Source organism: Betta splendens, chromosome 2, assembly GCF_900634795.4.
Source record: "Betta splendens chromosome 2, fBetSpl5.4, whole genome shotgun sequence".
NCBI lineage: Eukaryota > Metazoa > Chordata > Actinopteri > Anabantiformes > Osphronemidae > Betta > Betta splendens.
Genome location: NC_040882.2, coordinates 19,646,821 through 19,661,240, shown reverse-complemented (window position 1 = coordinate 19,661,240; position 14,420 = coordinate 19,646,821). Strand labels below are relative to the sequence as shown.

The 14,420-nt window shown below is 37.8% G+C and overlaps 2 protein-coding genes across 2 annotated transcripts; both read left to right on the top strand.

Annotated features, from left to right (window-relative positions):
• Nucleotides 1–2,778, top strand: LOC114847994 (macrophage mannose receptor 1-like). Its single transcript, XM_029138071.3, has 4 exons — nucleotides 1–680; nucleotides 876–1,271; nucleotides 1,495–1,828; nucleotides 2,654–2,778. Exons 1-4 carry the CDS (start codon nucleotides 536–538, stop codon nucleotides 2,724–2,726), a joined length of 948 nt encoding a protein of 315 aa, XP_028993904.2. The 5' UTR covers nucleotides 1–535; the 3' UTR covers nucleotides 2,727–2,778.
• A 935-nt stretch (nucleotides 2,779–3,713) lies between these two features.
• LOC114848065 (complement C1q-like protein 3) lies at nucleotides 3,714–5,557 on the top strand. Its single transcript, XM_029138231.2, has 3 exons — nucleotides 3,714–3,985; nucleotides 4,126–4,254; nucleotides 4,696–5,557. The coding sequence occupies exons 1-3, from the start codon at nucleotides 3,760–3,762 to the stop codon at nucleotides 4,974–4,976; spliced, it is 636 nt and encodes a 211-aa protein (XP_028994064.1). The 5' UTR covers nucleotides 3,714–3,759; the 3' UTR covers nucleotides 4,977–5,557.
• Nucleotides 5,558–14,420: the final 8,863 nt, after the last annotated feature.

Below are 14,420 nucleotides of genomic sequence, written 5' to 3'. Positions count from 1 at the left end.
GTGAAATAACACAAATTAAAAACAGAATCCAGGTTGTGTTTACTGTAGATCCACGGTGTGTTTAGATATGCACTAATATAAACAGGGAAAACAGGTCAGTTAAATACAGGCTCGTACTAAAATTCACAAGAAAAGAGACTTGTGCTTCACTACTTGTTGGTTATTGTTTGTGCATTAAATTATGTGGATTTGTTTGTATAAGAATGTCAGGGATCTACAGTATTTATTACAAACAATGTCTTTACACAGGTAAACATAAAGAAGGTAACAGACCCCCCCAAGTGCACATCCATAATCAACTCACCCGCCTCACACAAAGGCGAACTTAGATACTGGCTGATAAGCCATTCTCATCAAAGCAAAGGAGAAACATAAAGCAGAAACGTTACTTAAAGCACCAGAAACAGAACAATCATTGTGCCAGTTTGCAAGGGACCAATTATATCTAAAGCTCAGTTAACATAACATACATATAAATCAATCCATACCTAATTTAATAACTTTAATAGCTCACAGTCGTCATATCTCATTAGAAATGATAGTTTACCCTGAGCATATAAGTTGGCAAAAAACTGTGTGGCTGGAGGTACAGCCATCACTGAGACGACTCCTTAACTGCTGTATTTGGTTCCAGGCAGAAGAAAAGATGAAGTGGACTCCGTTTCTAGTGGCTCTGATGAGTAAGTGTCTGATCCCATCTGGAGCAAATGATGCTAATGCTTCTTAGACACCACATGAAACCAAACTAAACACATTTTTCACTAACTGATATTATTAAAGTGAAGTAATAAAAAGTGTATGGTGAAAAAATGTGGTGAGTGAACAGTGTAATTTAAGTGGGACTGATTTTCACTTTCAGTTTCTCCTGTTCTCAGGTCAGTGCTCCTTTTCCACATGTTCCCTGTATCAGTACCACTTTATTAGAGAGACCAAGACCTGGTATGAAGCTCAGACGTACTGTAGAGAGACATATACAGACCTGGCCACAGTGTCTGACATGACAGACATGAGGAGACTCTGTAGCTCTACACAGAATCAGGATGAAGCCTGGATTGGTCTGCACAGCTACCCAGGAAGAGAGAACAGGAAGTGGCACTGGTCTCTGCCAGGACTGGAGTTTAATGACACTGATACTAGATGGGAGCCTGGACAGCCCAATGATGGTGGACCAGATGCACCGCCAGGGTCACTTCAGAATTGTGGTACCATAAACAATCAATCATGGAATGATCACTATTGTAATAAAACATTTCTATTTCTCTGCTACGATGGTAAGAAAATCTATTGTCTATGTGTTCAAAGAAGAAATGAAGAAATAATAATATATATATATATATATATATATATATATATATATATATATATATATATATATATATATATATATATATATATATATATATATATATATATATAGTAATACTGAATGAAACTTTTAATCACATCTTCATGTTTCATTTGTTTCTGTATTTCTTGTAACTTGATGATATCCAGGCAGAAATCAATCCAACGCATTTCATCATATTGATATAAACATGACATGGCCTCAGGCCCAGAGTTACTGCAGACAACATTACACAGACCTGGTCGGTGGACTGGACCAGTTGAATGATTCAACCTTGGCATCTTGGTCAAATGTGATAATCGGTCTGTTCAGAGACACGTGGAGGTGGTCAGATGGGAGTAACTCCTCATTCAGAAACTGGGAAAGTCTTGAAGATTTGGTTGATGGACAAAGTGACAAGACATGTGCTACTGTGTTAAACACAGCAGGAACATGGAGCTACGACTATTGTGATGAAAAAAAAAACCTTCTACTGCTACGAAGGTGAGTTTGACCAAAATATATGTTGTTGTTAGGCCTTAAAGCAGTCAAAGTTAAACTTCATTTTCATTTTATATGTGATACTAATTAATTTTACTTTTATCTTCATATGCAGTATTCCTTTTTTTCCTATTTTTTATTAAATAGTAAATACTTATTCTTAATTCAAATAGACAATAATCACAAAAATTAAGAGGAAGACTTTATCTAAATAGAAGTTAATTGAATTTCTTAACTACAGTTACATATTTATTTTTAATTGTGATTTTTTTTCCTAAATAATCTGGGGTTTGTAATGATATATGCATATATCAGACATCAATAGAAGCTTTTATACAACACATAAATTTGTTTTAATAGAATAGAATGAAGTTTAGTGAGGATAAGAAAATCTGGCTTAAAAGTAAATGCTTAAATATTAAGTGCTTCATAGATGGTTCATAAGTTCATAAATTTGAAGCCTACTGTTTTAAAATTTAATTATTTTCCTCAGTTTTTTCTTTATTCATGTATTTACTTTATAGTGAACCAATGGAGAATATTCTTATAATACTATTACAAACTAACATTATATTTGTTTTGGATTGGTGGTTAGCGTGTTGCGCTCCTGTTGCTCAGGTTGCAGGTTCAAGAGAGGGGTTGTGTCAGGAAGGGCTTGTGGGTGTAGCAACCCCTGATGGGATACTGTAAGCCGACAGGAGTTCCCTTTTTTATTTGTATACCTGTAGTATGCATCGAACTGTTGTGCTATAACTTTTTAATGTTGCTGTTTTTCATTCTGGCATCAATTCAGAATTAAACTGAATATTATGTGTTTGTCTTTGACAGAGAAACTGGTCCTGATAAATCAAAGTCTGACCTGGGTGGAGGCCTTGAATCACTGCAGAGAGAAACACCATGACTTGGTCTCCATCACTAACCATCACCAGCAGAGATGGGTCCAAGAGAAAATCAAGAACGCCTCAACTGACTTTGTGTGGCTGGGACTGAGATACACCTGCACTCTGGGTTTCTGGTTCTGGGTCAGTGATGAGGTGGTCGACTATCAGAACTGGGCCTCAAATGTAACGAGTGATGACTGTGACATGTCTGCAGCCATAAACACAGGAAACAATAGGTGGTTCAAAAGACCTGATAATGAGATATTTAATTTCATCTGTAATAAGAAATAAAACATTCACACTCACCCACAAAGGAGAGTTTATTTTGAGGTCTTGTTCATGTTCTTGCCCCTGACCTCTTCTCCTTCCATCTTTGTGTTGGACGCTTCCATCCATGTGTGACTGTCTGACAGTGTTTTTGCAGGTGTCTTGTGTTGCTGTGATGCCTCTATCTCTTCCCCATCTACCTTCTGTCCATGCTTCCTTTTTGGTTCGGCTTCTGGAGCATTAGCTCCCCTTCCGCTCATCTTTTGATTGGACCAGTATTGGACCTACATGTATCAATGTATAGAAGGCTGTTGTGTTACTTAAGCTAATCTATTTGTTGCTGTCAGTTGTGCTGTTGTCAAACATTATTTTAGAGTTGTGCTTCTGTGTGATATGTGTAATACTGACCATTTAAAGAAAAAAAAAACATGTTTTGTTTGTCCAGTCCTTTTTTAATGGGCTATAATTATTGCTGAGTTGTTTCTGTTTTACTCTTGTACTTACCTTACAGTTCAACCAATAAACAGATACAGAACAGACCATGTCCTTCTCTCCTGGAGATTTTTCAATAATGCAACCGAATATCAAAGGTTACTTTATTGCAAGAAAGTGTAGTTTTTACTATTTCCTAATGAACTACACACTGAACCAGTCAACAGATAACCCCCAGCAACATAATGTAGCCACACATCAAATAGTATGTTAAATATTAACAAGCCACCTTTAATAACCAATTGCTCTCGGAGCTGCCCCACATTTGCGCTAACTGAGCATCTTGAAACAGAGATGAATTTTCCTATTTTACTTTGTGTGTTGCTGTTGTTCTGTGGCTTAACTTTTGCCCAGGGTGACAGCAATGACCCCGACACGGAAAAACAGGGTCCAACACAGTCATGCTTCCCTGACTTGTGTAATTTGCTAAAAGAGTTTGGTGCCATGAAAGAAAAACTGGAATCTGTGGAAGCGAAAATGAAGGAGAGTCAAACCGAGATTCTTGAACTGAAGAACAAAGGTAAAGTAAAACTACGATGTACCTCAGTATTTTCAAGACTTACTGTAAGTAAAGAATATTTGCAACAATCAAGAAAAATAACACAATATAAATTACAAATGTGTAAAGAGTAAAAGTGTAATGTCAATGTTTTGCTTTAGCCCAAAACAAGATCGCCTTCAGTGCAGCCACAGGTGGTTCAGGCCACATTGGACCTGTCAACACAGACACAACCTTAATATTCAGAACAGTGATAACAAATGTTGGCAATGCTTACAATCCATTAACAGGTAAGAGCTGTGCTGTAAAATACCATTTCTGACCTATATCATGATAGATGATTGTCAAGCTGATGTTTTTATAGTGTGATTTTTTGTAATTACTTTTATAATATTTGTAAGTTTCTTTTTACATTGATCGCATGATTTGAAGCTCAGAACTTGTTTCTTGGCTAAAGCTGATGGATTAGGTAAATTACAGAAAACCTTTGAGCAGACAATGGTTAGGACAGTGTTTCAAACAGCTCTGAAGAGTTTAGTTGTTTTTCATCGTAAATGAAGACATATTTTATAATTGTCTCTAACTACTGTAACACTTACTGACAGTTTCAATGTAACTAGGTTTTGTTCAGTACTTCAGATGACCTCAGATTTTATAATATAACCATCAGCTGTCCAAGTGTCCACATTAAATACACAAACATTCACTGAACATAATGTGTTTCTCCTCAGGCATCTTCACTGCACCTGTTGCGGGTATTTATTACTTTACCTTCTTTTATCACGCCGGAGGTTCCAACCCAGTGAGTTTGTTCCTCATCAAGAAGAGTGAAGTGGTCGTGACGGCCCATGACCACCGTACGCTGCAGGATGGAGCTGATAACGGAGGCAACGCAGTGTTTCTGCAGCTGCAGCAAGGAGACCAGGTCTATGTGCGCTTGGGTGCAAATACCCACGTTTGGGGAAACAATGACATTACTACCTTCAGCGGAGCTCTCATCAGCCAAACTTAAGGGCGTAAACAATAATGTGACAAATCATTGCAAATTTAAATGACTAATATATGAAATATATAATCCCTCAATGTTTAATTGTTTTCATTATCCAGGCCTGGATAATCCAGGCTGGATTGTCTTGTACCCCATACAGTACTACCAAAACTCAGTGGTGGTCTATCTCAGTGGATCTGAGCTGTGTTTAGATTATTACCAGAGTTGAGATTTCAAATGCAGATGTTGGTTCTAATAATGTGCAGCAAAATAATTTGATCCATGGTGGCTGATTTGACATGGTCAAACATTCAACATTCACAGAAGTGAACAGCTACTGGCATCAGTGTGTGAATGTGAGAGTGCATGGGTGAATGAGAAGCTACTGTAGAGCGCTTTGGATGCCTGAAGGGTGTTTAAATGTGCAATATAAATGTGGACCATTTGCCACTTCACCATTTACTGTACTTTAACTACAGTTAGTGCTCATCTGACAGTGATAAAAGAAATAGCATTTGTGGGTTTTTCTCATTACTGTCCAAGTGAATCATTAATGTCCTTCAACATATGATATTTGAAAAGAATAATAAAAGCTTTGACTTTTACCTGTGTCTTCTGTAGTGGCCGTTAACCACGTCCACAACTCTGAAGGCCACTTAGCTCGCTATGTGTCGGGTTCTGACGCGCCGTTCAGTCTTCTTGATTCTATTTATGCAGATCCACCTGATAAGAAGGTCCACGCACTGCCTTTATGGTCAAAAGATCGTTTATTGATTTTAACACAACTCGGTCCAATACCGAATGGTGCCTTCCGTTACCAGGGGCTGCTTGTTCCAAGACTTTAATACAAAATTTCTGCTCATCTGAGAACGGTGAAAAACTTATTTCGAACCACCCTCGCCAGCGCCTCTTCTTCGCTTCTTATTACCTGCGCATGCTTTCCTCCACTTACCATAGCGCTGCCTGCTGCTTGGAGGTAAGCACTACGCCTTACCAATAACATGGAGAACAAGCATCTTAGCCCTATATAAAACTAATCGTACAATGAATGAAACCACCATGACGCCATGCATTAACAATAAACCAAAATAACCAAATTAAACACATGCTACTCAGTGGCTCTCACATCTTCCATCATTGTAGTGATTTTATTAGGTCTGGAGTCTGAACGGACTAAAGAATAAACATGGATCCACTGGAATTCCACTAAAAAATAAATGATTAATGGCAATAAAATATGGCAATAAAATGACCGACTGTATACTGTATATGATGGGAAGTCAAGTTTAATTATAATAATAATTTAAACTTTATTGAAGCCATAGTGGGGAAGTTTATCTATGTAACAGTTCATTCTTTGAACAGCCGAGGTGAGGCGCCCGGGGAGCTAGTGTGAACTGTTTTGATCAAGGACACCCCTGCAGGTCACCTTATTACGTGGCTCGCAGCAGCACACCAGACATACCTTTAACAAATGTCTTTTAGATTTGTGTAATATAATGTGTGATGTAGAGCAGGCTGACTAAGCTCTCTAAGTAACAGCTACCACCAATGCAAATGGTTTTCACAAGTGTCTGGGAGCCGCTAAAACACCACAGTGTCAATATTTGTGTATGACATCAGATGCTGAACTTGGCGCTCAACTAAACTCAATCCTGGTTTAAGCAAAATTTCAAAATAGATAGAAAATTGTGTCTCTGTCTTATCTAGAAATCCACTGAACAAGTGAGTGACCATGTGTAAGTGTTTTTCCCAGGTTAATGTTTCTGTGATGGGTTCATGAGGAAGAACTCAGCAGCTCTACAACGACTCATTATAGCACCTTTATGTGTGTCCTGCATATGTTTGCTCCATATGTTGTATTTGTTTAAAACTGCACAGGTGATGAGAACTACAATATCTACTCTCTGAAATAAATAAAAAAAATATATACTTTTTTCACCAAGCCACCCAATCCATCTTACCTGGCAACATATTCTCATAAAATGCTAAAAATAAAAAACAATTAAAAACAAAGAAAAGAAAGAAAGAAGCTATACTCTGACTCTAAAGATTTAAAATGAAATAAATCATAAAATTAAAAAAACAGAAGAACCTATATTTTATGCACAAGTACAGTAGTGTACAGTACAACAAATGAATATTAAGCAGTACTGAGTGATGTATACAGTACAGCATCTTATTAAAGGGAGTCTGCAAGAACTTTTACTTTGTGTGTTTAATTCACGAACTGGTAGATTGCTGGTCAGGCTGTCGCCACTGAAGCCCCCCTGACTCTGACCAGGAGGTTGACTATCAAAAACTTTACAGTCAGACAGTCCCTCTGTGAGGTGGTCTTTTCTAGGGATACAGTAGATGAAAGAACAGCATCATAAGGATGATTTTTATATTGAATTATACTCTGATGATGCCGTCAAATAAAGTGTATCAATATTATTAAATAGGTAACTTTTTGTGTGTGGTTCTTCCTTCCATTCTTGTCTAATATTACTGTGGCTTCCTGCATGACTGTCCTGTAGACTGGCCTTATTTGAAATACGTTGATAAAGGTTGACTTTATTAAAAAACAATAATGAAATCAAACTGCTTGTTTGTCGCCATCTAGTGGCTAAAGTCAATACCATGCACAAAACTGTTTTTCTTTTTGTTTTAAAACCTTTTAGGCCCCAGTCCTTAGGTGAGGTATTCACGGATCACCCGAGGACCACATTTGGTCCTACGTGAGCCTACTGTAACAAAACACCACACAGTTGAAACGTGAAGTGATGACATCACATGCATTGGCAAGCAATAGTTTCTTATCGTTTTTTACCAAGTTGCATTATTTAAAAATGGAAAATATAGATGTTTTCTTCCCAACAACGATTAACATAAACTAACTAACATTAAACAGGAGAAAAAGGAGGGTAACAACAAAAAGGGCCTCTTTCCTGCTCACGTGCTACCTCGCACAACAACAACAACAGACAAAATCACAGAACGCACAAACAAGTGTTGGGTGTGACAGGTGGAGAGAGGGCGGCAGCGTCGACATCCGCCGCTTAAGTCGAAGACTGTCATTCTCTCGACCAATCCTGAGCCCCCACATGCAACAAGTCAATGGCACCGATCACATCATGTAAAACGGCCCTCGATGCAAACTGCGCTTTAATGTTGCCCTGATCAAACGTGATGCCCTGCTGACATACGGTTGATTGCATTTCACAGAGCTGGCTCCACTCAGGGTCCACTACCCGGCTGGTCTGCAGCTCCTTCTGGATGCTGCTGTGGATGGAACCCTCAGCAGCTGGACGTGGAGTGGTTGCGAAGCTTATAGGACTAGAGCCATTGTTATAGAATACATCTTTTAATAAATAAATAAATGTTTTACGCATATTTTTATATCATCTCATCTAATTACAGACTCTTGGCTGTAAATTAATTGTTTATTGTTTTTCTCCAGGGTGACTAATGATCGTTTTCACGTGATTTCCAAGTATCCTTCGTACATGAGGCCCCAGTTCTATTTTGTTTGTAGTTGGTACAGTAGCAGGTGTGTTCTTTGTGTTTGTTTGTTTGTTTGTTTTTTTGTAGCGAATTATGATTCTGTGTTAATTAAAAACATTTTATTGTTAATATTGCCTCTCTCGGGCTTTGGCTTCAGTCCCATAGAATAATGGTTTTGATTCAAACTGGCACCACATATAGGAGACTACACGAGGCAATAAGTTTTACTGTATGCACTACTGTCTTAATTATTTTTTGTATAGATTTTTCAAAAGTTTGCATGCTTTGATTGATCTTTATTAGGCAACAAATTACCTCATATGTTGAATTTATAACATCACGGAGGGTCCAGGCAGCATTAAGCATAAAAGCAGTACAGTGTGTTAGGTTTACAGTAAATGACATCAAATAGAAATCAAACACTTAACATACAGTACAGTGTTAATACTGTATAGTATCATGTTACACTGATCAAAATGGTTTGAGAAAACTGTTTACACTCGACATTTCCACATGTGAAATAAAACAGAAGTGATGAGGAGAAATGAACTAATGAAGTTTTTTTTCTTCTTGCTTGTTTAGTTTAAAGTAAGAACGGATGTTGGAATGAAAACTTAAAGGCTTTAAATGATAACACATACTGTACTTCATTGATCTTGTGCATTTGTCCCATACCCTCACTGGGGATAGTAGCGAGCAGCCACACATGTGGCGCCTGGAGAACTAGTGTGATGTGCCTTGCTCAAGGACACGCCTGGTCGACTCAACTGGGTTCAAACTGGCCACCTCCTGCTTCCCAGTCCGATGCTCTACCCATTGAGCCAGCAGGCCACCAATAAAAGCAGAAAGCATTTACTAAAGTTGTAAATTAGCTGCAGGTTAAAATATGAGCATTAATACCAAATGTATGTGTGATACAGTAAGAAACTACATCATTCACATAAATAAGCAAGCAGTGACCCTTCTGCACATTTGGTGACTCTAACTCTGGCAGTTTTGATCACCATGCATGTGTGTAGATTGGTATTTCTCAAAGTGGACAGGGCGGCAGTTATTTTCAACCTTGTTGCACGCAAGAACCACAAATTGTGAGACCCTCTTTACCTCTGTAACTTCGCAATTGCTTTTCTTGATGATGGTGGACTTGACGTTATACATTGTCATTTTTTCCTTGCTGATACACAAGTTGCCTGGGACCGTGTTAAATGTATCTTCTTTTAAACGCCAGCCTAAGTGATTGCAGATCTGCTTGATGCTATTTTCATCATTGGCTTCCAAGAAGGACTGGATTGGAGTTCTGCAACTAAGGTTTTTACTCTCCAGATATCTGTGTAAAGAAACAAATATTTAGTGCTCAAGTTATAAAGCAGTATTTCTTGCAAAATAAGTTAATCTAAGCAGATGTTCCTGACAACACTGAAAGTCACATTCATGAGAGTGCATATTGATGTAAGTCTTACTCTGCCCATTTCTCCTTAAGGTTTCTATCAAATTGTTTACTGACGATGTGTTTATGTCTAAATAGGTCATATGCATTGTTTTTGCTCTTGTCCTGGCAGGGGAGTTTTCTGTTCTCGCTGTCGACACAGGAAACCCCCCTTTGACCCCAAACAGGGGTTATAGTGAGGATGATGGTTGTCAGAAAAATGACCTTCATTGTGTCCTGTCAGAGAAAGATTGAAAGATTATTGAGCTGCACTGATCTACTGTCAATATTGAAATTTACTGTAAGGTAATCTCTGTAAGAAAGTGCAATACAAAAACCAAAATCTATTATTTACCAAACAACTAGTAGTTCTAGAGTTTAGAAACAAATAAAGGTTTACTTGCCGTTCTCTATTGCTGTGATAATTTTCAGAAGGTAAACGGGAAGGGCTGCCTTTTTATGCCTCCTGTGTGATAAACAGATGACCACAGCCAATCGGCTTAAACTGCAGCAAACATTAACAGCCAATCACAATACGGAAGACGTTAATATTACTATATATGTCTATGGTCATCAATGTAAAGATGATGGTAGAGATGGGGGAAGAAAGGAAAGTGCACATCCAGACACTGTTGCAGACACTGTAAGAAGCAGCTCTATGTCAGGACAGAATCACTATAAGAAAATTATAGGGTTTTTGAGAGAGATTTTAATAAAAGTTTGATTTTAACATTACTTAATTTTGTTTGATTTAAGCTGTAGATGTGATCAGATACCCCACTTCAGAATGAGGAGAAACACTGCACCTTTTCTCTTTTTGGAACTGAATAGCAGTGGTTGAGTCATGATATTATTTGATTGGTCATATTTACCCAAAAGTGAACATTACATTGATTCAACAGGTTAGTAAAAACCTTTTAAAACATAGCGTCTCTCCAGTGTTGTAATATTTGTCCTTCTTGTTGGAGGTCTGTTCACTCTGGACAGTATATACTGTATATCAGTATACACTACTACACCTGGGCTCTGGTTCATAAACTAAGACTGCAATTTTGATGCAATACATGGTTATGGGTTTTACTGCTTAAAAAAACTCAAGCTTCTCTGGCCATGTTTGAGTTTATGACAGAGCGTTTCTGTTGTTCAGCGTACATTTTTATGAAGGTACCTTTTATGTTGTATTACAAATTTACGTGGAATTTCCATATTTCTGCATTTGTGGTCCAGGTTTTGTTTGGTTTAAATAGAAAAGTGAAGTGTTTGCTCATTGTTTGTTACAACATTGCTTGGGTTGGGAGGTTTTTGAGATTAATAAGATAAAAACTCTCTCAAGCTCAGGCTTCAAGCTTTTTAGTTGTGCTGTTGTCTGGACTTTGAATAACAATGTTTGAAGAACATCGATCCTTTAATTTTTTTCAATCATTCAGTCAATTGTGATGTGTGTTAGAGTTATGGTTCTATGTATAATTGTCACAATGTGATGTGTGTGTTATGTGCTTAGTGTTGTGATTAATGTGTTCAGTGTGTTTTATGATAAGCACCATACAGTAAGTAAAGATGTGTTATGAGTGACCTTAGGGTGCCGAGGTGCATTTAGGTGTCGGTGTACAATAATTGTGTAGGAATGAAGACAAGAGAATGGTGGTACAGTATGCTGCTGCTCATAAAGTGGCCTGGGGTCATTCGCTGTATGAAACACAGGTATTCTCAACACACGTAGCTGTAGAGTTTAGCTAATTCAGTATAGCTCCATTCCAGTGGTGTGATGGGTCTAGCAGGAACTGTCACACAATTATATATGTAAATCAAATTGAATCCAGAGTTGATGCTATATGATACTTCTGCTTGAATCAAAGGTAATAAATGAAATTAAAGTACATTAATTTATTATTGCCATCATAACAATAAAAATGCTATTTAACATCTGTTATTTTTAATGTTGTCTTGTTTACTTGCAGTTTCATTGCTGATTCAGAAAACCACCACAGTGGTTTGAACGGGTCATGCAGCTCTTGAAAAAGGAACGTACCGCCACCACAATTTCCTTACTTCTTCGCAACATTTCTTTTCTTTTGCCAGAAGCCGCTGGCCAAACAGTATTTTATCTTCTGTATGAGCGTGTGACCGGTTTACAAAGAACTTTGAATGTCAAAGTGGTGAAATGCTAAACAATAATAATGTGCTCTTTGAACATGACTGAGTATAATGCTTTATGTTTAATAAGACTTCATATGTTTGAATAAAGCATGTTTTCTGCACTCTGAATCTGTGAACTATGCGAATGTTGTGAAGCATTCACAGTATTGATATTTGAATCTTTATGATCATAGTGAATGCAGCTAAAAGAATTAAAATGATTTTTAAATTGACTTTTGTTTGAAATCAAAAGTCGACAAATAAAAAAACGTTTTTCATTATTTAATTTTTAACGTGGTAATGAAAAAGCAAATAAAGCATTTAGTTTCAATCACGGATCAAAATACTGGATTTTAAAACACGAACTCGTTCACGCGTGGAGGGAGGGGAGGAGGTGGACAGGTCCACGACTCGACGTGCTGAGCGCCGCTGTTTCATTCAGAAAAGTGCCCAAAAATATTTTGACACCTTTATATGTCATTCTCCTTTATATATATACCTTTATATATATTTTTGCAGTGTGCAGGCTCTAAATGCTCTCTTCTTCAATTCAAATTTGTTTTGGTGACATGCAAAGGACTTTATTTGGACTAACAGGATGTCACACAGATAAAACAACTCACCGGAAGTGAGTCGCCAGTTACCATGGACCCTCTTTCATATGAAACACCAGCTGACGTTAGCCACCGGTTAGCGGCAGATTAATCTGTGGATAAAGCGCCCAATGTTACCCACCTACCTGTTACGGTTATGTAATGTAAACCATGCGCTTCATCCACAGACTATTCTGTCGTTGTGTTTGTTTGTGACTGCATTCTGTTTAATTCATCATGTGACAGTGCTTTTATAGCGACGTGTCAGCAGCTGGATATGAAATGGTTGAGAAGCGCTTGCTGTGCCGTGCTCCACGAACAGCTCTAACAGGACTAGAGCCGTTGTTATAGAATACATCTTTTAATAAATAAATAAATATTTTACGCATATTTTTATATCATCTCATCTAATTACAGGCACTTGGCTGTAAATTAATTGTTCATCGTTTATCTCCAGTGTGACGTGATTCACGTGATTAACAGTTTCCAAGTATCCTTCGTACATGAGGCCCCAGTTCTATTTTGCTTGTAGTTGGTAGCAGGTGTGTTTTTTTTTGTTTCTGTTTTTTTTTTTTTTTTTTTTTTGTAGTGAATTCTGATTTTAGTTAACAAAGAACTCTTTATTGTTATTATTGCCTTTCTGTGGCTTTGGCTCTAGGCCCATAGAATAATGGTTTTGATTCAAATTGGCACCATGAGACAGCATGTGATATTCTTTATGCCACAATTTGGGTTCTGTATGATTATTTCCTGTCTTATTTTGTAGTTATTTCCGGTTTCTGTTTCGTCATGTTTTGTTTTCACTTTATTACCGGTCACGTGATTAGTTCAGCCGCTGCCACTTTGTCAGTCACAGATCCGGTACTTACTTTTGTTCTCTGCCAGATCATCGTGTTTCCGCACCTCGGTCCAGCGTTATCTTGTTGTGTTATTCTCCGTTACCAGGACCGTAGTTTGCATAGCCCTTGTTTGTACCGTAGCCTCACCTGCCTGTTCCGTTGACTGACTGCCTGCGTTTGGGTCCGTCAGCCTAGAACCACGTCCGGGACACTTTAGGCTTATAAGAGACTACACGAGGCAAGAAGAAGTTTTACTGTATGTATAACTGTCTATATTATTTTTCTGTATACACATTTTTCAAAAGTTTGCATGCTCTGATTTATCTTTATTAGGCAAGAAATCACCTCATACAGTATGTTGCATTTATAACATAACGTCACGGAGAGTCCAGCCAGCATTAAGCATAAAAGCAGTACAGTGTGTTAGATTTACAGTAAATGACATAAAAATACTGAATAATAACATGTTACACTGATCAAATAGTTTGAGAAAACTGTTAATACTGAAAAATTCCACATGTGAAATAAAGTAGAAGTGATGAGGAGAAACGCACCAATGAAGTTTTTTTTTCTTCTTGCTTGTTTAGTTTAAAGTAAGAACGGATGTTGGAATGAAAACTAAAAGCTTTAAATGATAACACATACTGTTCTTTGATCTTGTGCATTTGTCCCATACCCTCACTGGGGATAGTAGCGAGCAGCCACACATGTGGCGCGTGGAGAACTAGTGTGATGTGCCTTGCTCAAGGACACACCTGGTCGACTACCATACCAGAACCAATAGCATGCACGCAACTGTTTTTCTTTTTGTTTTAAAACCTTTTAGGCCCCAGTCCTGAGGTGAGGTATTCACGGATTGACCTGAGGACCACATTTGATCCTACGTGAGCCTAACACCACACAGTTGAAACGTCTGTAGTCTGAACAGACTAAACATGGATCCACTGGAATTCCACTAAAAAATAAATGAGTAGTGATTATATGGCAA